This window comes from Phragmites australis, chromosome 23, assembly GCF_958298935.1.
Source record: "Phragmites australis chromosome 23, lpPhrAust1.1, whole genome shotgun sequence".
Lineage (NCBI taxonomy): Eukaryota > Viridiplantae > Streptophyta > Magnoliopsida > Poales > Poaceae > Phragmites > Phragmites australis.
The window spans coordinates 7,605,841-7,631,573 of NC_084943.1; the positions used below are offsets into that span (position 1 = coordinate 7,605,841).

At 39.0% G+C, this 25,733-nt stretch overlaps 1 protein-coding gene across 1 annotated transcript; it reads right to left on the bottom strand.

Moving 5' to 3' along the window:
- Positions 1–20,530: 20,530 nt before the first annotated feature.
- LOC133905898 (U-box domain-containing protein 44-like) lies at positions 20,531–25,444 on the bottom strand. Its single transcript, XM_062347693.1, has 4 exons — positions 25,026–25,444; positions 23,972–24,524; positions 23,577–23,886; positions 20,531–22,586 (listed from the first exon to the last, which is right to left on the bottom strand). Exons 2-4 carry the CDS (start codon positions 24,509–24,511, stop codon positions 21,004–21,006), a joined length of 2,433 nt encoding a protein of 810 aa, XP_062203677.1. The 5' UTR covers positions 24,512–24,524; positions 25,026–25,444; the 3' UTR covers positions 20,531–21,003.
- Positions 25,445–25,733: the final 289 nt, after the last annotated feature.

A 25,733-nucleotide genomic window follows, 5' to 3' on the forward strand; every position in this document is an offset into this window, starting at 1 on the left:
TGCCCAATATAACATATCTTGTACCTTATTTTCTTTGAGCAAGGATCTTTATCACAATGCAAACAAGCATTATAACCTTTTGCGACTCACCTCGACAATGTGCTCAATGCTGGATAATCATGAATGCACCATATAATTGTAGCATGTAGATCAAACATTCTACTACTAAATGCATCGTAAGTATGGACACCCTTCCAAAGCTCAAGCAACTCTTCAATGAGAGTCTCCAAGAACACATTAAAATCCTTTCCTGGAGAACTCAGACCAAGGATGAGTAAGGCCATCATTAAGTTAGATTGTTCCATGGTGGCAGGTTTTAAGGCACAATAAATACTAGACACATGCAATATAAGGAGGTCATGTTGCCAAATGGATTGAAACCATCTGTTGCAAGGCCAAGTCTCAAGTTCCTAGCATCTTCTGCAAACCACCCAAATTTTCTATCAAAGCCTTTCCATGTCTCACCATCAGCTAGATGGCTAAGTTCATTCTCCAACTGTTGTTGCTTCAACTTGTGCCATTGTACCTCATCTGCTATTTTCTTAGAAGCAAACATCCTCTTTAGCCTTGGAATCAATGAAAAATGTCTCAATACCTTCTCAAGAATGCGCTTCCTTCCATCGTCATCTTTCCATCTTGATGGACCATATACTGGGCACTTATCATTTTTTGCATACTCCTTCTGAAACAAGACAATTATTCTTGCACATATAGATTGAATCATATCCAAGTCCAATTAAATGAAGAAAATTCTTTGTTTCATTGTAAGATGCTGGAAGAGAGCAAGCCGAAAGTGCTAAGGATAAAAACTTTAGTAGTGCAGTAAATGTAACATTGTTTATCCGATAGAATGACTGGATATGAAGTAACTTCAAAATAAATGAAAATTTAGTAAAACAAGCACATCCAGGGTAAAGTTCACTCTTTAACTCTTCTATTACACTTGCAAACATTGTTCTCCCGCCCCCATGTAACACCCTATATTTTCAATTTTTGCAATATTTTAAAAATTTTCTAGAATTAAATAGGAGTTGTAAATTTTTGTTCAAATAGAAAAAAAATTAATTTCTAAATTCAATTTGCTATAGGAATATTCATGCTTGATGCATTCATGCTATAGTAGTGGCAATAGGTTTTTATGTGTGAAAAATGTTTGCAAAAATTTTCTAGCAGGCGCTTGTTTAAAATCTCTTTCAAAAATGATTCAAAAATAAAAAGAAAAACAATTCCCTAATTCTTAAACCCTCCTCAGTCATTTTTCTACCTAAAATCCGGCCCAAACACCCTCTCTTCCTCTCTCTCCTTCTCTCCCTCGGGCCGAATTCCCCTTCCTCTTTCCACATGGGCCGAAGCCCATCTTCTTTTCTTCTTTTTCCCCCTCTCATTTTCTCTCTTGGGCTGAGCCCACCTGGCCGAGCCGGCCGCCTCCCCTGTCCCACGGGCCTACGCCAAGCCGAAGCCAAGCTGCTGCTGAGCCACATGCCCTATCTCTTCTTCCACCTCCTCCCGGCTCCAATCCCCTCCGCCGTCAGCTGGAAATCCCACGACTCCTCGTACATTTTCTCCTTCTAGAAATGGCCAGACCGAGACATTAATCCCCTTTAACCCTCCCAGCTAATCGCTATCATCAATCTCTCACTTCATTTCCCGAATCAATGCAAAAAACTGCCGACCATTATGGCCATTGTCATCGCCCGTTTCATCTCTGAGCCTCGGTTGTTCCACTCGCTCTCGTGCCTATTTAAGCCTCTTGTGTCCTTCATGATGAGGTTCCACATGTTTTCCACCCTCTCAAGCCTTGTGTCCAAGCCCGTAGTGCTGTCATCATCCGCGTCTTCTCTGTCTCCAGTGAGGTTCTGCTGTTGCCACCATTCCTTGCATTCACGTCATCTCTGGACAATATAATCATCTCTCCAGCTCCAAAGGTCTCTATGAACTTGATCCTGAGGGTTTTTTTTGTCAACCCGGCATTGGAGCACCTTCCCCGATGCCGTACTGACCGTCACTGCCGCCATCACTGTCGCCCAGTAGCCTTGCCCCTGCTCCGATACAGTTCTTGCTTGGGGTAAGCTCGCCGGTGCCCCCTCCATTTTTTTGCTGCTCGTCGAGCTCCCCAGCCACCGGAGCATCATTCCAACCACTCTCTGGTTGCCCGCCGCCACGCATAGCCCCGCCGGCGCTGCAGGTCCATGGTGGACCCATGGACCGAAGGCCCCCCTTTTGGTTCATAGTCCATAACCCTCTCCACCCTTTTTTCATACAAAATATTTCAATTTTGATTTATGATGTTGGCATGCATAATAAAAAAGATTTTTAGAATAAAAGAAATCTAGAAATTCTCAGTTAATAGATAAATTTGTAGAAAAAACCCTAGAAATTCTAATGCTCATAACTTTTTACTCGTAGCTCTGATATGGGCGATTTTCGCTCTCAAATTCTCATAGAGTCGTGCAAAATATTTTTATAGGGGTTTTACCAAGTTTTATTACTGTTGGTGTACTATTTTTAGTAGTTCCTTTTGTGTGCTTTTCTTGACATGCTGATTCAGGAGGTGAGCAGTTCGTGAATATGCAGGGTCAAGCTTTTGAAGACTTCGAGTAACCCTTTGCTGAAGGCACTTGAACATGTTGCTCCTATTTTAGGCTTTATATGTAGTTATTTATCCTTCATTGCATGCTTGTCTAAAAGGAAAGTATATGATTAGGGTTTACTAGATTTTTGTATGATTATCCTTGTCGCCGTTGATGAGTCATAAGAAAGGAAGGGTAGATATGCTAGTTGATATCATGGTTGGGGTAAATTTTAAATTTGACTAATAATTATATAACATGGACCGGGTACGGTAATTCTATAGCAACATGGTGTAGGGATCCTAACCAGATGTTTATGTGATGATGGTGCGAGAATGCACGTGCGCGGGAAATGCACAGTTGGTTTGTGGTTGTTCTTGTGTAGGATCCTAAGGATCGATTCTTGAAGCATGTAACCTGACTAAACAGCACAACCATGAGACTTATATGGGTACCGCTTGGCTAACTAATTAGCGACCCCTCCAGTTCTGTAGGTACCAGTGGACGGTTGAGTGGCACGAGAGGGGGCTTTTATAGTGATGGAATCATTAGCAATGAAATCTTAGTGGGTGCTTACAGGTCAATAGGAGCTTTGTAATATCCTTATAGTGATTTTTCGGTTCACACCTCGAAAGTGTGTAAGGTACCGACAGGTATCAATAAAAGAGTTGAGCATGACTCGTGGGTAAAGTAAACAAACTCTGCAGAGTATAAAACTGATCGATCAGCCATGCTCACATTCAAGAGTAGCTTGAACTTCTTATTGATTAGTTGGGATCAGGGTTCTAGTATGGTTGGTTAGGTAGCCGGGTAATGGAATTACCTGTTGGGTCTTGGTAGTTGGATGGAATCCGATGAACTGTTCTTCTTGATATAATTGTGTATTCATACTTATAAATTAGGATATCTATTGTTGGAGTTATAGGTCAAGGTTGCTTAGTGTAATACACTAGTATCTAGCCTTTCCTTGACTTTAGTCCCATACCATGCTTTCCCTACACTTGTAGAGTACATTATGTACTTACATATGTTGCTTCCCTTTCTTGCATTCTACTAGTATTCGGAGCCCATCAATGAAGATACATCCTTTGATGGAGATGACTTCGACCCGGAGCTCCTTTTCTAGGCTAGTGTGCCCCTAGTTGGCCCTTGTGGAAGATGGAAGATCCTCTAGTGTTGGAGTTCTTTTTTCTGTTGTGTTTTTCTTCTAGACCCTCGGGTCCTTTTGTAATAAGTTATAACATTATGGAAATAATGGTACTGTGATGATATACTGATGATGTAACACGTGTATGAAACTTGATCCTAGCATACATGTGTTGTGCCTGGTTTTGTTCCTTTAAAACCGAGTGTTACACACCATGGCCTTTAGCTATGTACATCTATCTATCATATCAGGAATTCTATCATCAGTGTCTTCATCCTCATTGAAACTAACATCCTCTTGACCACTAATATGTTCATCCTGATGGTGTGCATTTTCATGAACTCCAGTATCAAATGCTTTTCCATGATGGATCCACATATTATATGTGCTTGCCATCCCATAAATATATAAGTGATCTTCCACATGTCCTTGAGGTCGATGAATCCGATTCAAACATTTGCGATATGAGCAAAGTATTTCTTCATTCTCACCTAATCTTTCCCTAACAAACATCATGAAATCGCTAACCCCATCAATTTGTGCCTTGATAAATTATCTAGTATCTATCCAACTTCTACCCATCTGTCAAACATTCAAACAAAAAAATTTAATAACTCATTACAATGCCTAGAATAAATCAACATTATTGTGCATGCTTTATAAATCTTTGTGCCGCGCAACATAAACCAACAAAAAAGGTTTCATGACCAAAGAAATCGTAAAATCCATAAACACATTCTCAATTCAGTTATTTACTAGAATATACTCAAATTAAATAATGTACTATTTGAAATGGCCTATACATATGCAACAGTCTGCAATATCACCATTATTCAAGAAAAATCTAGGCACTAAGAAGCAAGGGATATTACTGAAACCAATATCAACTAGAGGGCATCCATACCTTTGTTGGAAGACTGACTAGACCAGCTGCTGCAACCGGATAGCAGGTCGCGTAGGTAAACATCGCTATTGAGGAAGAAAGCCCTTCTAGGGCTACTGTGTTACCACAGAGGCATGGCTGTTGCACCAGCCTGCACCGCAAGGCGGTGCCACCGGGGTGTGTCACCGTGGGGCACCACAGATTTGCACTGCGAGGTGTGTACCGTCATCACTGCCGTCTGTTTTTTTAGGGGGTGTGCAGCCATCTCAACACTGGGGGTGCGATCTATTTTCTTGCCAAGTCCCAAAACAAACTTATTTCTCTAGCCTGCAACTAACAGGTAGGCTATAGATTTATGTATATATAAAATTTTAGATGTTAAGGACTTGAAATCCCTCCATAGCCTAGTGGTAGTGATGACCCTTCTCATCCGATCGGTCTTAAGTTCACTTTGGGATGGGTTATTTTTATTTTTATTATGCCTCCCTACTTTTCACCTCATACTTATATGTGGGATCCTGGCTGACTAGTGGGTCATGCTTGCTTTATCCACGCTAGAATTTTATGACAATAGAACTTTGTCATAGGTGCTAACCTAAGTCTTATTACAAAATTATTTCATCGCAATACCTTAGTGATGACTGTACCACTATTCGTAACTAAAATGTAGGGTTACAGACCCAAATTAATTCTTATGACACTGTTTAGAAAAACTTCATAAATCAATGATGGTTTACAACAGTGTCATATAATTTTCATCATAGATTAGTAGATTTGTTGTAGTGAGTCCATATTAGCATGATAGTTAAGGTATAAACTGAGCTAGGTAAATTAGCCACACAAAGATCATTCAACGAAAAGCTGAGGGTGTGCATACCCTTCCCACGTGACACCCTATGAAGGCAAACCATGATGGTTTAGTAGGTGGTAATCGAGGGGAATTAAATAATTTAAGGAAGCTTATCATGTATTATGCATTGATATTTTTGTGCTATAAACTATAATTATTTGCTACCAAGATAGTACTTATGGTATATCTAGCTAAGGCTTAGAGATTTATCTGTTCTTTAATTTTTATGCTTTACACCATCACAAATATCAACAACCCTAGATTTCTATACAATTGCTTTCATAAATAAAATTAGTTTGTTAGTTTAAAGTAAACTCTGTCTCGTTTGCTCGCTAATCTCTATGGATATGATAATTTTGAAATACTCAGGATGAAAATGTTACAATTGATCCGTATACTTGTGGTATATTTATTGCGCGCGCAACTAGCGTCAACAATCGTCTAGCTCAAGTTAGATTGAAATTTTAGCATGTCGGACGGGGGAGGGGTTGTCCTCCCATCTCGGTTCTAGTGCATGTTTGACTGGTAGTGTGTGTGGTTGGTGCTTCGCGGCCATGCTAAATGGCGTTGAGGAGTTCCCCGCCGGGGCAAGAGATTGTATGTTTTTCATTTTTTTTCTCCCACTTTATTAATATAACGGACAGTTCTCCGATCGATTGGTTTAAAAAAATAAATCTTAGTAAAAATGAAATCCTAGAATTTTTTTTAATATTAAAGAGTAAATGAGAAATTAAGATCTACACGGTCTATTCTAGCAGGGAACTATAACAATTTATATTCATTAGAGATATATTTGTAATATTGTACAAATTATAAATGTATTTTGTTTCCAATAAAATAGATTGTATTTTAATCAAAGATATTAGAGTACATATAAAATAGAGTTGTATATTTATAGTGAACATAAATGTTTCTTCTTCAAATCTGGACGCGCAATTGAGCGGGATATTTGGCTAGTTAAAGTAATCCGATTATTTCCATCACAACCATGCTAACGTCATAACTAGATATACTACCTTCATGTGTTTCATTTGTATCATTAGTCAGATAACGCTACAAGAAATACTAGGTATATGGTATAAGGGTGCCCCTAGCCCTACTTGTTATTTCAAAAGCAAGCTACATAAATTCGAGATAAAAGTAGTACAAATTGAAAGCTAAACGGAATAGTTCTTTGATAAAAGTGATAGAATGTTTGGAGTAAATCAGTACAAATTTAAATGGAAAGTATGGTAATTTATCGAAAAACCACAACAAAATGTTGAGCAGACCGGGTATTCTGAAAAGATAATGGAAGCCAATATAACCGTACCCATTTTCATTTTACCCAAGTCGTACTTGTACAAGTGGTGCACTAATTACACTCACACACGTACCCTTTGGAACGCAGAAATTTTACAGAAATCATATAAAAATTTCACAAGAATTAGTTCAATTTCATAGAAAAACGCAGGATTTAGGAAAAACTCCGGCGTTCCAAAGAAGGCAGGACGCAAGCTGACCATTTCGATAGTTCTGTTCAGCAAACACACGCATAACACTACTCTCAATTACATATCATATATCCAACAGACTCGGCAACTAACAACTCAAGCTCATCGGTAATCAGGTAACTAATTCTACTAAAAACATATATATACGTGACTACATCCACGCAGAGTACATGGCTAAACTCGGCAACATTCACAAGCACACAAGTCATCCTCACGTGCACGCGCACGTACTCGACTAGCTCCCTAAAAGTCACATTCTGTACTCCAATCACAAGATCATTTCTAAACATATGACTCTGTTCTGTGTAAGTAGGCAGGTTTTCGGCTGAGTAGTTGATCAAAGCATATCGTTGCTACTTTACCAACTAATACTCATTTGTCATCGTATAAGTTTGGGTAATTAGTGTAGCGGGGTAGGACCTTTTAATTTAATACCCATATTTGAATAGGTATTAAATTATATATATATATATATATATATATATACACACACACACATATATATAAAGCATATTTCGTACTCTGAAAGTATGTACTCTCACATACGTATCTCATAACATAGTATCTCATATGATAAATAGTATGTATATAGAGCATGTGAGTATATAAGATCATCCAAGTGGTATGTATATTTTTTTAGGTGGTTGTACATATTTTTTTGAGTATATTACATTTTATGTACAAATATGAAGGTATTATCAAAATCTATTAAAATTGATGGACTTCTTTTCAATTTTTTCATATAATTCATATTGGAGTATCTTAGAATGAGTATGTAAGTATGCTTATAGTGATAAAAGAGTATATCCAGTTTATTTATATGGTATATCATGGTAGGGAGTATGTACTCCTGGGTGTATAGACTAGTTTTCCTATATATATAGAGAGAGACACACATATATGTATATATATATATATATATATCATTTTTTTACTCCCGGTGTACATACCCCATCTAATGGATGTTTATAAAGGAGTATGTATATTTTAAAAAGTAGTATACATCTGAAAAAACACTTATAAAAAAGTATATACATCTCAAAAAATAGTATACACATATCATAAAGTAGTATATGCATATTAAAAAGTAGTATATACTTCAGTTATAATAGAATCAACTATAGATCGAGTATGTCGAAAGTATGTATTCCCTAGAGTATAAACTAGTTTATATATAATTAATTCAATTTTTGTTGTTCAACTTTCGTTATTATTTAGGATCTTTTGTAGGTTGGTGAAACCAACAACTTAGTCGACTACACAGTAGTTGTTATAATCCTACTCGGTACTCACTATTCTTACCGCTAGCTTGTTTCAGAAGTAGTGAAGTTTTCTCTAGCTATCCCTAGTCATGAACATATACGATAAGTTTTTAGTATCACTTCAAGTAGTTCCACCTAAAGGGAACACTTCTCTATAGATATAGAGTTCTCCTCACTCTATTATGGCTATATCAGATGCAGGGAATACCTGAGAACTACCAAAGAGATTTCTCCTATAAGATACATAATATAAAAACTCATCCCATATAAATAAGCTAGAAGACCAAGGGATTAGTGATTACATTAAAAAAGAAGTTACCTTGCTATATAAGAAGCTAGACTCTTTACTATTTCTAGATAAATTATCTGATAAGAACGAAGTTATAAGAGCATTAGAAGAATAAAAGTCTTTAGATCAAGATATAATTAATATTAAAAGGATTTTAGAAGAAGTCAAGACCTTGGTTCTCTTGCAAATATATGTTAGAATATAACCAAGTTTTAAGAGAAACAGAAAAATATATATACACATATATATATATACATACATACATATATACATACATATATACATACACATATATGTGTGTAAGTTGGAGCGACTATTTTACAAGCACAAACAATCACTGATATATCAGGAATAAGAAAGATTTATAATCAGTTAGCACACAATATTGAGATATTTATAAATGGTATAAAACACATAATAGATGAAATAATAATATAAGACCTATCTATGATAAATGATGACATGATAATTGAATTAAGATTTCTACAATATTCATTACAAACACTATTATAAAAAGGGTCATCTGTGCCAGCTCATCAGTGTCATTTGGGCCAAAACCGACACTGAAAGTGTATCAATGCCGGTTCGCAACACAATCAGGTAAAAACCTGTCCATTTGGGTAAAAATTGTCAGTGCTGACTTATATAAAAAACCGACACTAATGGTATTAGTGTCGGGCTTTTATTCTGAATCGGCATTGTAGGGGGAACTAGACCTGAAGTTTTTATTAGATTCATTTTTGTCGCATCCGGCTTGTATCCGGCTCTATCTCAATCCCCCCTCTCTTTCACGCTCTCTCTCATACGCTCACAGCTCTCTCTCTCTCTCTCTCATACACACTTATCTCCCCGTCTCTCTCTCATCGCGCATCCCGTCCTCCTCGCACCCTCGAGCTCGTCGGCCTCCTAGTCTCCTCCCCCACGGACCCTCCTCTCCTCCCCTCACCGCCCTCCTTGTCCTCCTCATTAGCCTCCTCGTGTGGGGGCGGTAGGATCCGGTGGAGGTGAGGTAGGATTCGATGACCTCCCACCCTCCTTGCCCTCCTCGTCGGCCTCTTCACGTGGGGACGGTGGAATCTGACATGGGGCCGCGGGATTTGAAGACCTCCCACCCTCCTTGCCCTCCTCGTCGGCCTTCTCGTGTGAGGGCTGTGCGATCTGGCACTGGGGTCGCAGGATTCAACGACCTCCTGCCCTCCTTGCCCTCCTCGTTGGCCTCCTCGCGTGGGGGCAGTAGGATCCAACGCGAGGGTGGCGCATGAAGCACGCATCAAGGCAGTTAAGGCCACACAGCGGGAGCTCCTCGGCAAGTTACTCAGCTTCCAAGTCTTCTCCTTCCTCCTGGCGGTGATAGCGTGGACAGCCTCTCCGACGAAGGTGCCAGAGCGAGATAGCAGTGACAGCATCGACGAGGCGTCAGGTTGTGATGTGGGGTCAATGGTGGGCTGTGATGTGGGGCCAGTAGCCTACAATATTTATAAAATGCCCTAGAGAAGATTGTATAAATATTGTAGGATATCCAAATAATTAGAGAAATACTAATAAAACATTGGGACAATAACTCTATTGTATGTAAGATAAACATAATAACCCAGATTACATAATTAAAATATGTCCTATAGAAGCCACTCTAAAGGACATAGAAGAGTTTTAAATGTATATTGAAGAATTATTAAAATTAGAGGCAGTAAGAGAAAGTAGAAAATCAGCAATATTTATAGTAATGAATCATTCTAAAATAGTAAGAAATAAATCAAGGATAGTGATAAATTACAAAAGGCTAAATGATAATATTGTGGATGATACATATAATATTGCAAACAAATAAGAATGGATTAATAGGATGATGCATTTACAGTAACTTTTGAACATTAATTTTGAATTGTAAAAATTGAATAGGTATCAGAAAATTTTAAATCTCTGGACAGACGAGGTTCTGCATTGTCTTCTGGATCTCCCAATTTCTTCATATATTGGTATGGGCTAAACTTGCGTTTCTTCGTTTAAAAAAAGGTGTCATCTCACTTTTGTGCAATAAAATGTCTATATAGTTCAGCCCACTCTTGAATTATTGCCTTTCAAATAAACCACCCACTCGTTCAAATTGTAATTGCAAAAAGAACATTAAACAAACTCCATATCATGTTTATAAAATTAACATTATTATTATTTATGATAATTGGAGATGACAAAATACATGGTACGAGAGCCAGCTAAGGACTTATTTTCATGATTCTTTCTAGCTTGGTTTCCTTTCATGCCCTAGGTGGTGGTGGTGGCGAGACTGCTCCTGGAACAGTATAGCCTAAAAAATAAAGTTTATATTATATTCCATTATCCACGCTACCTAGATTACACTGAGCAAAACTTTTTTATGCAATGTTTTACTTGATAATATCACAATAATTCTAGAATGCTTACTTAAAGAAATGAAGAGTAGTAAGTACTTACTTCCACATTTGCTCCCGGGTGGCACCGGCTTTCTACAATCATGTGCAAGATGAATAAGCTTAGCAATGCTTATTGTTTCCTCATCTTCGGGGAGCATGATCTGACATACACAAGCCATGTCAGATGCTACACAGGTCACATGGCAAGGGCATTTAGGACGCATATATATGGGCCATCTTTTTGCATGGTTTGGTAACATATGTACACAATCAAATCTTTCTCTTCATAGCAATTCAGCTCACCCCAAGCTTGATATATTGTAAACATGGTAAAAGCTAAAGCAAAGACCAGGAATTGAAGGGTTACTTTTATCACTAGCTTCTACACTAGCCTTCAAATGGTGACTATTGAACTTTAGATATACCATGCTATCACCACACTTATCTTTGTAACATATGAGAAGTTGAGTGTGACTATGAATTAATGTCCAAGAATCTTCAAATGGATATATCTACATTAAATCCATGTCATAAAGCAAAAAATAATTGTTCACAAATTCTTGAACAAATTGACATTACTGCATTTAATTCTTGGCCACGGAACAAAAATATAAATGTTTACAAATCTTTAAATCGATATGCGTAAACACTGACAAATACAAATCTTTAAATCTTTAAACTCACTACTCATAATTTTGATATCTTATACCTCAATGACCAAACTCACAACTCATTTAATCTTGTTATCTTAGCACTCAACTCATAACCTCAATACCAAACTCAATCGTTGCACTAATAATCAATAATTGAGGTACTCCATATGGGAGATATAGCTCAAAACCACATTAACCATCATCTTTATCAGCAAAGGCAATATAACTTAGAAACTAAACCATTTTGTAATTGTAAATATCATGCTAAACTGCAAACCAACCATTGAATCTTTTGTTTAGCTTTTCTAAAGCCCTATTTTGCTCATATGCAATTTTAACAAGTTTATCATATGAGAGAGATTTAGAATCAGAGTCATCATCACTTACATCGCTTTCAACATTATCCATGGCCATGAGGCACATATTTATTGATGATGGAAAGGGTGGCCAATATTTTGCTATGAATTTCTTCATCTTCATCATTTGAGCTTGAACTTGGCGCCTCATCGTCCTCCACGTCCACCCACTTGTCAATGCTTGCAAGTGCCTTTTCTCTTCCACTTCTTTCTTTCTCCTTTTCTTTCTTGAGCTTTTCCTTCTTTTTCTTTTGCATCATACAAATAATATTCAATATAATGCCCTATTTCTTCACATCCAAGGCATTGCTTCTTCTTTTGATCTCTTCTGATTTGGGTGAAGGCAATAACTTTCATTGTTAGGGGAATGCCCTTGGAGTTGATCATCTTCAAAGTCTTGTTTAGATTCTTCATGAGTTCAAGCACTTCTGGCTCAACTCGAGTTTCACTAGAATCATCATCATTTTCTTCTTCACTTGAAGATTTACTTGACTCTTCTTTCTTCTTCATCATCTTCCGCGTTTCTTGCTTGCTCAAGCAAGGCTCTTTTTGCTTGATGAGGTAGGAGCTTGTTCTTCACTCAAGAAAAGCTCATATGAGGTGAGCTTTCCATGTAATCTTGTGGAAGTCATCTTGCTCAAAACTTCAAAGTTATGAATGATGGTGATGATCTTGTCATATTTGGGTCAGAGAAGAACTTGTAGCATTTTCCTCACAATATCTTCTTCTTTCAGTTGTGTCAAGCCTATGTTATTGAGCTCATTGAAAATAATAATTAAACATGAAAACATTTCATTAGCATTTTAATGAGGGACCAAAGCAAATTTGTTAAATTTAAGCTTGACAACATGATAGTTTACTTCACGCATAGCATGGTCCAACTATCATGAGCATTTGTGAGGCTATAGACATGATTAAAAATATCGATGCTAATAGGTGAGAATAGAACGCTTTTAGATATAGCATTGAATTGCAACACATATTTGTTAGTTTTGTAGGATTGTTAGGCCTGTGAATGGGTTTTATGCCAACATCTACCACACTCTAAATATCTTATCCTTTTGCCTCAGGATAACAACATGAGAACTTTCCAATAAGGTAAATTTGTGTCATTGAAATGTGGAGTCCTACCGATATCATCTCGGACCCGAACATCACTTTCTCTAGGTAGTGTAGCCTAAAGTCCAAATATGAGCCAAAGGCTCTGATACCAGTTCTAAGGACCGGGTGATGTCGTAAGAGGGTGGGGTGACTTAGGGATTCTAAAACTAATGGATCAGGTTAAACAAGATAAATAAATCAATTTGTATCTAAATATGCTCTAAGAACCAATCCAACAAAGTACACATACAATTATAGGCAAAGTAAATATGGAATAGTAAGTGCAAGAAGTAAATACGAAATATAAAGGTAGACAGAGTGAAAACGTGGCACGATGACTTTTTCATTGTGGTATCAGTGAGTTTCCGCTCACCCCTAATCCATGTTGGAGCCCCTCGCAAGGTCCAAGCTCTTCGGTCAGCTACTCCAAGGATTCTAGTTGTTAGAGAGCTCCACATGCCGCTGGGTCTCCTCCTAGGCCTCACTCGACATGCTAGCTATTGTCTTCACTAAGGTAGTGCTTTGCCGCTCTGACACGGAGCACTCCAATCACTCACAAAGCTTGCGGCCACTCCATAACCTCCTTAGAGGATCTTGCAAGACAACGTCGTCGCCAAGCTGTCTAGGTGCCAACAAGCATCAAGAGTACAAGTGTGGATCACTCAATTGATCAAAATCTAGGCTAATCCTCTAACTAGATGCACACTAGTAATAAACTAGTACTAATTAACCCTTAATCTTATGCTAATTTCCTTGACCTTCATTGGGCTCAACTTTGGTAGAAAGAACTCCTCTCAAGTATGTGTAATCAATGTGCTCAACATTGGTGGCAAGAACTCCTCTCAAGTATGTGTGACTGCTCCTGAGTTCTAGAACACCTGAAATGATTGGGTGGGGGTTTATTTATAGAGCCAACCACAAAAACTAATTGTTGCATCCACGACTAGGAAAACTATGAACACCATATGTTCCGGTGAACACAACTCCCTTAGCATTGGAACATCCAGTGAGTGCAACACTAGCAGCTCCAGAAACTAGTTGTTGCTAGTACAGATTGAGCATTGAATATTTTGTTGGTTATTTGAACCTAATCAGAAAATTGGATGAGAGTGCCACCCATGACCTTCGTCACCTTTGACTCTTCACAATTGCTCTGGTGAAAACCTTCGTTGAGCATCAGAATTTTCGGCAAAGATATTCCATTGAGAACGTCTGATGATCACAAGTTAATCTTGTTTGCATAGTCACTGGACTTCTTCCCAACTAAGCTCTCTGCATAAATGCACTGATGCAATGTCTGATGGCTTTATCAGGAAATCTGATGAGTATAACTCAAGAGAGCCAGAGAACTCTCCCTACACTTTTATCTGATGCAATCTTCTGATGCTTTCATCAGACATATGGTTTTGTGTTAAGCATTTTAAAATCTTTTTGAAAAGGTTATGTTGATAAACTATATATATACATATATGGGAATTGTTTAGAAATAGTTAGGAAGCCCCAAAACCATTTAGGAAGGATAAGGAAAAGGGTTCGAAGAAACAGGGAGCACTTCTACCTGTGTAAAACCCTGAGCTACAAGTCTAGCTTTGTTTCTAACAACATCATCCTCACTTTGTTGCGTTCAAAATTTTCAAGTTCCTCTTGTATGGCATTGATCCAAGATTTGTCAGTTAATGCATGTGAAACATCTTTGGGTTCAAAAGAAGCAACAAAAGCTAAATGAGCATGAGAATTAGAATCAATAAACTTGTATCGTGTGACTTGATCATGCAAATCTCTAATCATCTGATCAGGTGGATGACTCCGAAGAATGTGCAAAGGAGGATTGACTCTAGAAGCAATCTCTTCTTCTCCTTTAACATGCACAAATGATATAGTATCTACAGGATATCCAACTGTAGCCAAAGTAGTCGAAGGTACCAAATGATCTTCAACTGATTGTGTCAAAGGAATTAAAATTTCAACCTCCTTCTCATCATCATCCACAAATTTTCTCTCAACCTCCCACTAAACATGAGTACCTTTACCTACATCACTTGATCTAGTTGCAGGACTAGCCTCATTGAAAGTAATCTCGCGGGTTTCAACAATTTTGTTAGTCTCCAAAACAAGGACACGATAGCCATGAGTATAAGCAGGATATCCAAGAAAAACTCCATGATCAGTTGATATGGACTCTAAGTTATCCAAATTTCTAGATTTCACCACAAAATACTTACAGCCAAAGACTCTAAAATGAGATACACTAAGCCTATATCCAAACTGTAGCTCATATGCAGTTTTATCCAATTTAGATCTCAAGAAAACACGGTTCGAAACATAACAAGCAATAGATATAATTTTAGCCCAAAATTTTCTAGAAGTAGAAAATTCATCTAATATGGTTCTAGCCATCTCAACCAAAGTTTAATTCTTCCTTAGCACAAAAGTGATCAAAAGAAGAAATTTTAAATTATGTTCCATTATCACTTCTAATAGCTCTAAGTAAACATGGAAGATCAACAGACAATCTTAGAAATAGACTTCTAAAATGATCAAAAAGCTTCATCCTTAGATACTATAAATAAAACCTAAGAGTATCTAGAGAAATCATCAACAAGAACAAGAACATACTATTTACCTCTAAAAGATTGTACTATAAAAAGACCAACAGTATCAAGGTATAAAAGTTGACTAGGTGCATTTATTATAACGATGGTAATAGGTGGATGTGAATCTAAATGCATTTTACCATGTCTACAAGAAGAGCAAATTAACTCACTATCACCCTTAAGCTTAGACAAGCCATGAATAAGATCTAACCCACTAACTCAAGTGAGATGATCTAGACTAATATGAACGAGTCTATGATGCCAAAAGAATAGATCTTTAGAATCAATAGCAACAAGACATCTAAGCTTATAAGAAGGTGATGCATCAAAATAAGCCTTTAAAAGTCTTCCAAAATGTAAGATACTAAAAACAAGATCACCTGAAACATCTAATACTTTGCATTTATTTTTTTTACGCACACCTTGAGGTCTTCATCAATCATTTGTAAGACAGAAAGCAAGTTAAATTTTAAGTTCTCGACTAGAGCAACATCCTTGAACATAAAATTATCATTTATCTGCACTGTACCTTTTGTGACAACAGAAGTAGAAGAAGCATCTCCAAATGTAACACTCTTAGCACAAGATGCATGTACATGAGAGGAGAACCAATTCTTATCACCGGACATATGGTGTGAGCATCCGGAATCGACTAACCATATGTTCTCCTTACTTGCTCAAGAAACCTACAAAGCAACAAAAAATGTCAATGCCTCAGTTCTAGGGTTAGTAATAAAACATTTAAGAATCTTGTACTGAGTCACCCAACTAGAACAGTGAGTAGGCAAAATAAGAGTAACCCGAGTAGACTTGGTACAATAAAGGATCATCCCTGGATCCCTTTTCTAGACATCAACAACTCTCTCTAGGCCTATTAGCTCTAATCACTCTCTAATCTTATGCTTAATTATCTTAGATGATCACTTTTAGTACTTTGAAGGTTTGGATATCTTCTTAAGTGTATATGAGCTTCCCTGGACTCTAACACACTCAAATGACTAAGTGGGGGAGTATAAATAGCCTCAACCCCGTGAACTAGCAGTTGCTCAAATGGTCACATTTTGTTATACTCACTGGATATTCCGGTGTATGCAACATTACAAGCATCGGACTAACCGACATGTACTCTCTAAAAAACTAGCTGTTGAAATTTCCACTTTCATTTTTGTTAACACTGGATGGTCCTCCGAGTTCATTTTTGTGAACACTAGAATATTTGGCATGCATACGATGCCAACCGAGCCATTTTGGAGCCCCTTTAGAAAATAGTCTGGTGTGTTTATTTTGTGAGCACCGAAGTATCCAGTGTGTATTAGACTCTGCTACAAATATTTTGTTAACACTGGAGTATTTTTCTTTGTGAACACCAGAACATTTTTGCGAATGTCGGAGCTTTTTATTTATGAGCACCGTAGTATCCGGTGGGTACAATTTCATTAGAACAATAATATGTATTTTGGGCATAACTTTTTGCTCTGAACTCCGATTTTAGTGATCTTGGACTCTATGGAAAGTTTGTGAAGAGCTCTACATGATTGTATAGAAATCCATACTATTTGATTACATCAAAATTCATGGAACATGGTCATTTCATTTCTTTCTTTGTCCTGACTACAATGACTTCTCTTTTGTTGCATCTATGAGACCTACTAAAGTATATAGTTGACGAACATGTTTACCATTTGACTATATTATCATTAATCACCAAAATTACATACATGCTTTAAGAGGCCCATGTTAACTACAGAAGGAATTGGGAAAAAGTGGGTCATATTATTTGATAACTTGACACTAGTTGTTTTTACTATGATAACTTTTGTTGAAACATGCTGTAATATAATTTTACACTTATTGTTCCTTATGATGATGAACGTATGTAAAGGTACATGTGTGATCATAGCAGGTATGTAACAGGAATAACAGAATTGCACTCAATTTAATCGAAAAGTATTGCGATGGCGGTTTAGATGTGTGTTAGCACATATCACGTCAGTGGATGGGAGTGTGTTGGCTCTCATCTTTATAGCTAGTCGAAACGTTCAATTAAGCTGTATGCGATTTGGAAGTCTCCCACAGTAGATCAGGATAGTTTTTTGTTCAATTCAGTGCAAACTTTGATTCGATTTCTATGGCTTCTCTTTCCTGATGTCTTGGGTCTTCCTTTGGTCTATAGGATTAACCAAACCTAGTGTGTGTCATCTACTAGTTGACCAACCTAATAAAGCTACTAAAGCCAAACCCCACTTTATAGTACAGCAAAAGAGAAACAAACATATTTACACATGTGATGCTCTCGACACCATGCATGATCATTTGCCTAAATAATATATCCTTATATCTTCGTAAAGCTCTACTTTGGCCTTGACGTTGAATCCTTTGAGGTGTTTGAAATCCCAAGTTCATCTTCTTCATTCATAAGGCTAAACTTTTGCACACTAGCAAACCTTGTTAGTCTCATTGATCATGTTAACATTAATCACCAGAACTATACTAACCATGTGCTAAGGTTATTGACCTTTCTGTAGGATCGGTGATGTCCTAAGAGAGGGGTGAATTAAGACACTAAAACTATTCGGCTCTAAAAACTTCACAAGATAAACCTATATCAATTTCTATCTCAATGTGCTCTAGATTTATCTAGTGTGTCTACTCTACCATTCAAAATATTTGCAACCTATAGCTAACAATAACAAACTAATCTATGAAGGTAAACATGCAAGGATAGATTGCAAGTATGTAAATGCGGAAACATAAATGTGGTAGAGAGAGCAAATTCGGCACAAAAGATTTTTATCTTATGGTATTGATGACATAAACATCACCAATAGTTCATGTTAGAGTAGCTACCTAAGCTATAGCTCCTGGACAGCATCCGATCACAGCCATTGAGACACCTAGGTCTCAAGTAGGTAGAGCCACTAAGGCAATACCTTACCACAAGTCTCTCTTCCGATCACTTGCCACTATCTTTACTTCAGAGCTTGAGCCACCAAGGCAAGGGTCTCGTACAAGAGTCTTGCGGCCGCTCCACACTAAATCAGAGGATCAACAAGTATGAGTCACCAAAGCTCACGGTACTGGCAAGTCACCAAGACTCCAAGATATCACCATACCACTTGGTAAAAGTTAGGATCACTCCTTAATTCACTCTCTAGGCAACAACAACTAACAACACTTCTCTTTAGGCCTATTAGTACTAATCACTTCCTAATCTTATGCTTAATTGACTTGGATGATCACTTTAAGCACTTTGGTGGCTTGGATGTCCTCCCAAGTGTCTATAAGCGTCCCTGAAATATAGCCCGTTGCCACACCTTCAAATGGTCGAGTGGAGGGTATATATAGCCTTAACCCCGCGAACTAGCCGTTATTCCAATGATCACATATTGTTGTACTCACCGAAAGGTCTGGCGTATGCAACATTACAAGCGTCGGACCATCCGGCATGTACTCACTACAAACTAGACGTTAGAACTCCACTTTCTTTCTTATGAACGTCGGAAGGTCCGACGTGATGTCCTCTTTAAACGCTGGAACATCCTACGTGCATATGATGCCAACCAAGCTATTTTGCAACCCCTCTGGAAAATGGTCCGGCGTATTCATTTTTAGAACAACGGAACATCCGGCGTGTATTAGACTCCACTGCAAACTTTTTATGAATGCTGGAGTATTTTTAATTGTGAACGCCAAAACATCTGCTGCTCTTCAAATTGTACACGCTGAAATATTTGCCGTGTATATTTTCAGTCGACTAGCAATTCGTATTTTGAGCATAACTTTTTGCTCCGAACTTCGATTTTAATGATCTTAGATTCTGTGGAAAGCTTATGAAGAGCTATACATGATTGTACAGAAAATCATCTCATTTGATCACATCAAAATTTATGGAATATTTTAATTCATTCTTCTCTTTGTCCCGTCTTCGGTGACTTCTCTTTTGTTACATCCATAAGACTTACTAAAATATATACTTGACAAATATGTTAGTCCTATATTATTATTAATCATCAAAATCACATATATACCCTAAGAAGACCATATTCGCTACACTTTCACTGTTGCTTCCTCCTTGACCTGCACATACATTCTCGTTGCCCAAAATCAGGATCTATGAAAACTGAAGGTTACAAATTCTTGAATACAGCAACCCTGAATATCCTCCTGCAAGGCATGGCAATATCAGCAACTAGATTATCCTCCTGTATATTGCACTGCTTCAAAAAAACAGGAAAAGAACCAACTTGAACATAAGATGTATTTGCAATAATGCCAACCTTTTCAGCTGTGCCAACTGAAATTAATGGAGGGACCATGGAAACATCAGGTGGAGCGACACAGAGAAGCAGTGAGCGTTCCAAATGATTGGAATTTCCGAATCTATCGCTTCCTTTGAGAGTTGTGTCGCATGCTGCTTCCAGCAATGTGCAGTACTGTTCCAGTGGCAGTGCCATCTATCACAAGATTCTCCAAGTTCAAAATGCTCAACCTCTTATGCTGTTGTTCTCCTATGTTCTGTTCTTCGTACAGACATACTGTTGCTAATTTATCGAATTACACTCAACGTTAACGTCGTTGCAAGCAATTAGTTAGAACTTGAACCTTAATGTCCGTACGATGATTTCATGGCGCCAACATGGCCAGAGTCATCACTCGAAGGATGCAGAGATTTTGTTAAATACAGCAAGGTAAGCAAACAAAGGTTAGCATACCAACAATCGCGTTGCCGATGTTGACATCAAGGGCAAATCCAGACAAGAACAGATCACTTGACAGAAGACACCGACAGTTGCAACAACAAATGCCCTGCCTGATTGGAAAGGATATTTCACCAAGTTACCAACATCACACTTCGCAACAAACCTGCATCTGAATGCAACTACAGAGGACAACCACAACCTTTCCAGACATGGGAAACCATCCTTCCACAAACATGTTGGCATACAAGCAAAATCATCAAAATGTATTAATGTAGCAAACTTATCATAGATGCTAGATCAGCAATAGACATAATGGATGAAAACTGCAAATTTTCTTTTATGAAATACTTCTTTTTTCCTTCCACCCAAAACTGGGGCTTATGCGTTATTATTGTCTAGACACAACAAGGAAAAATAGCAAGCTATGCTGTGAATCTGACCAATGTGGAAAATACAGACACACCAAGTTTACGAGTAGAAATATACACCAATATACAACACGGGCAATACCTTAATTCTCCTTTGATCAATCAGATCGCTACCACAACTATTCAGGGAGCCGTCAGCAAAACCTGCAAGGTTCAGCTGGGAACGCAAACCAATCTGCCTCAGATTTGTCACATGCACAATTATTCGAGATCTGCATTGTTCTCCGTCTGAAGAGGATATGCAATTCATGTGTCAAATAGAACTAGCCTACTTTCGTGTAACATAGTCATTGTGCTCCCATCTTGGAAAATATCCCAGAGAAATTGGGCAGCTTATCTACATGCTTCAGTGCTCGCTCTGCAACTTGTCTTGTCCTGTAGTCACCATACCTGAAAGCTTCAACCAAGGCTGTACCAACATTTTGGTTTCCTGATATCTCATAAGCTATTTCATCCATCCTCAAGATCCTTTCCACTGCCCACACCGCTCGCTGCCTTAGTGCCTCGCTTCGGTTCTCACACAATACCTCAAGAATCGGGTTGATTCCTTCAGCATCACACAGCACCATGACACCTTGGTCAATGTCCACTCCATCCTCCAACAAAGTGGATAGTGCTGCTAGAGCAGCTTCAACTAATTTCTCATTGTTGTTATCCAAGCAAGCAACCAACTTCTCCACTGCCTTCCCCTCCAAGAGACAGAAGCTCTCCCTTGCAGAACATATCCCAAAATGAACTCTGCAAACCCCAGTTGCTACAGACTTCTGACTGAGGCATGGGAATATCGAAAAACACAACCCTGGGTTGGGAGCTGGTAGTATCTTTGTTAGATGCTTTGACTGATGTGAGAGGTTCTCTAGTACAGTAGCAGAGACAATCTGAACAGTGTCAAGACCATTCATCTGAAGGAGATCAGTAAAGACTGCAGCAAGATTGTATTCACGAGCAACAGCAATGATATCCGGATCATCATCCAAGACAAATGTGATCCGCGAGACTATCCTAACTAAACCTTCAAGAAAAGGGTTGACGAAACGCCCCCCGTGAATCTCCCCTTGTCGGATTCTCATCACTTTTGAAATGATTGTAGCAAAGGCCCCATCTTGAAGAAGACGTCTGGTGAGGACCGAATCCCGCAGAGGAAGATTGGCTACAAGGCCAGCAGCTGCTGCTTGCTCTTCAGAAGTACCATTGTTGTCAGCAATGACCCTGATCAAGCTGCTAAGTTGACTAAAATTTCCACGAAAAGCATCAGCCAGTTCTTGACCCATATAAGGTGATATGTTATTCAAGAGCTTGATGGAAGCCAAGCGAACTTCTCTTTGAGGTGCTTCAACAAACTGAATCAAACTGACAATGGCGCCTGAACTTTTGATGGCATCAACTATGTTTTGGACAGTTGTAGAAGAATCAGTTAGACCAACAAGGACCTGGAGTAACTTGCACTCAATTGCAGGTCCTGTGTTGCTTATGAGATGAAGCAGATTGTGAACAATGTCTTCAGATACCAAGGTCTGCCTGTTGTGATCAAGCGGAATGGACTCAAAACGTGCACCCGATGCTACAACATTCGCAAGAATGGTTGCTGCGACCTCCTTCAATCTCATCGGAAGCTGATTACTGCCAACAGTGAAGAGGTCCGTTATGAGAGGTGGAAGAATACCTGCTTCAATTAGTATCTTTGCACTGGTATCATAAGATGAAATTTGGTTTAATGCCTTCAAAGCTGCTTCTCTGGCCTCCCTATTCCCTTTTTTCATAATATTGACCAGGGTGGAGCCTGCCGTTTGTGCCACAAAAACCTTAATATCATTGCTTAAAACAAGCTCCCCGAGATATGAAGCCATAGATAATTGCGTGTCAAGTGAACCTGCAAAATGGCACACAATAAGTAACAGACTGTTAATACAAGAATAAAATAAGGGAGAAAATAGAATATCATTGATAACATTCCAATAATACGTAAATTGTTAACTATGATTGCGCTTACCTATGTCCACACATAAGAACAAATGCATTTATACCATTTATAACATCTCAAGGCCAACATATAACAACTCAAACAGTTCTTGTTTCACCAAAATAATTTAATAACTACACTAATATAAATTGTCTCCAGAAAATTTGATGCTAGAGAGGACCTCAACATACCAATATAGGACAAATTTTATCAATATGCTTGAGCATACCACAACAACTAACATACGAATGAACTGAAACTATGCCTCGCAAAATTTATGACTTTAGACACGAAGCAACCCCATGATTTATTACCAGTATCTTCACTTTACTACCAAATTTGATTTCTCTGAATATAAATTATACAAGAATTTAGTCAACTAAAACAAAGTATCTCAAATTGAGTATCCGAAGCAAATACATGAAAACTTTCTGCCTTAATATTCTCTTCATGTCTATTAAACCAAATAGTGCCTACAAGCCTACAACAACCGCTAAATACAGGTTATGAAGCAAAAGAGCAACAAAACGGAAGGGACATGTGATAATTTTCTTCTTTGCATATTGGAGTTGGGAGGCGCTTCTATGCTGCATCCATAAGCCAGGGTAACCCATCTGCTTAATCCTTGGTGTGCTTCAATATTTTTACAACTACTATGGATGGGTAGATTATTGAACCAAAGAGAAACAATCCTACAGCAGCACAATAACATACACGAGTATTTCAAACAAAAGAGAAACAGCAGCAAAATAACAGGATACAGGAAAACCATACACGAGTTGAAAGCAAGTCAATTAGAATATTGGGTGGCAAATGTCACAATCCTACAGCTGTAAAAGGACAAAATGCATAATCATTTCAGCTGTGAAAAGGAGACATGTTTATATAAATGAATCATACCTTCAAGGAGAAGCCTAAGAAGGGGTTGCAATCTACCATTTTCAGCCATCTGTCTAACATTTTTTTCACAGTTCTCTAAATTCTCCAATGTCTTCTCAGCTCTATCAACAATCAACAAGTTTTCAACTTTACTGCTTGACAAGCCAACAAGTATAAGGATAGCTCCAGAAACACTGCCAATCTTTTCTAAAAGATCCTTATATTCTGAAAGTTCATATAACAGAGACACAGCATGTTCTTTTTCCTGAACTTGTCCATGAGATAAGAACTTCACAATTGTGCGAATATTGTCTCCAGCAGCAATCTCAATCTGCAGAGTGTTTCGATATGATATAATAATGGCAAGAGTTATAAACAAGTTAAACATTAAACGAAGCTAGATTCACAAAAGGTACCTTATTGTCATTGTCATCTTTTGCAACAAAGCGAAGAGTTTCTAATGCTTTTTGCCGTACTTTCGCACTGCTATTCTTCAAAAAGGCAGCAATCATGCTTATCAAGCCATCTTTCCTCGCAACGTGCCTGCTGGATCGACTTCTCTGACATATCTCAGCAACATACTGGAGTGCTTGTAAGATATCGCTTTCCGTGCTTTCAGAAGTCAATGACTTACGGGCTACATCAAGTTTGGCCACATCATTGCGGTTCATCCATTCATCAATAGTGTTCCTCAAAGCAATACTTGGATTCAACTCAGTGCTGATGAGCTCTTTCCTAGTCACAGGGCAGACAAGCGTCCTTCCACTGCTATGACATTCATTGAACCATTTCAAAATGGCTTCACGTTCAAATGTGGCACCACTCTCAATAGTGACAGGATCCCGCATAACTTGTTTAGTGAGAGGGCACAGGAATGACTCATATATAGGCTCAACACGCAAGCTGTCTGTGGACTGTGACGTTGAATCATAATGGCCATCCTGAGCTTCTGCCATCACTAGCACACCACTGCAAACAAGTTCAGATGTGCTATGTTAATGTGGAGCATGTGGAGGAAGCAACAACTGCAAGACATAGTGAGATACGGCTCCAGTTGCAATGACTTTGCTACACATGTGCAAAAGAAATTCATATCCATACCCACAAGAGGCTAAGGAAAAACTACAGAACCAAATAGTATGATGATTAATGAAATCATGGCACCGAAGAAAATTATTTCCGCTGTTACAATGGCCACCAAATTCGCATCAGTAGATAAATGACCACATCTCTCATCAAGGTGCAACCACATAACTTATGTGCTTTGTGATTCCTTACTTGGAAACAACAAAAATAGCAAATCTATCTGTATTCTATAATAGTAACAAGAATACAAGCGCCAGGCATACTCAACAGCAGCTAAGACATGAGTGCAAACACTGCAAGTAACCCTGCCCTGCCCCCCCCCCCCCCCTATGCTATTAGCTAGCTCAATTCCATCACAGATCGGGAGCGAGAAACCCCTCTTACCTCAACCCCAAGAGAAATTAGGATGGCCACGGACAGAAAACCGCGGCGGCGATGGAGGGGCAGCACCTGTGACCTCAGAGGCTCGTCTAAGAGTCTAAGATGGCGGCGGCGCCCACCGGACGGCAGCGGCCGCCACCGCAGCCCACGGAACGGAGGGAAAGCCCTACCCGAGCATGTGCAATCGATCTCAAGCTCGGAGAGGGGGAGGCGGATCTGGGGTAATTCGGAGGTGGCCCAGATCCGGCCGGCGGGGTGGCCCGGCCGTGGCGAGCGGGCGAGCGGGAGGGGATGTCGAGGTAGACTGCGGCCTGGAGGCTGGACTGCTGCAGTGCGGCGTCCACGAGTCTGCTGTGCGACTGCGAGGAGCGAGTGGGCAAGCAAGCCAGCAAACCCGCTGACCGGATGCGGCTCCCCTGGACTGCCACGTAAGCAAGCGCCGTAGAGTGATGCTGGACTACAGCGCGTTTTGATGATGGGGGCATGATTGGTGGTTTCCTGCTCGTCATTCGTGAGCCGAAGAAAATCCAGTTGCTTTCGGGCCGTAACCACTGCCCTGGCCAGGCCTTCTGGACCTGTGCTCCTTTTTAGGCAGGCTACAAACGGGATTACTAAGCGCTTTCGCAAACCGTCGCGCTTCCCTCCTCCTCGAGAAACCGCATCCAACATCACGATGCTCCCCTTCAATCAGCCCTCTCCTGTGAACCGGGG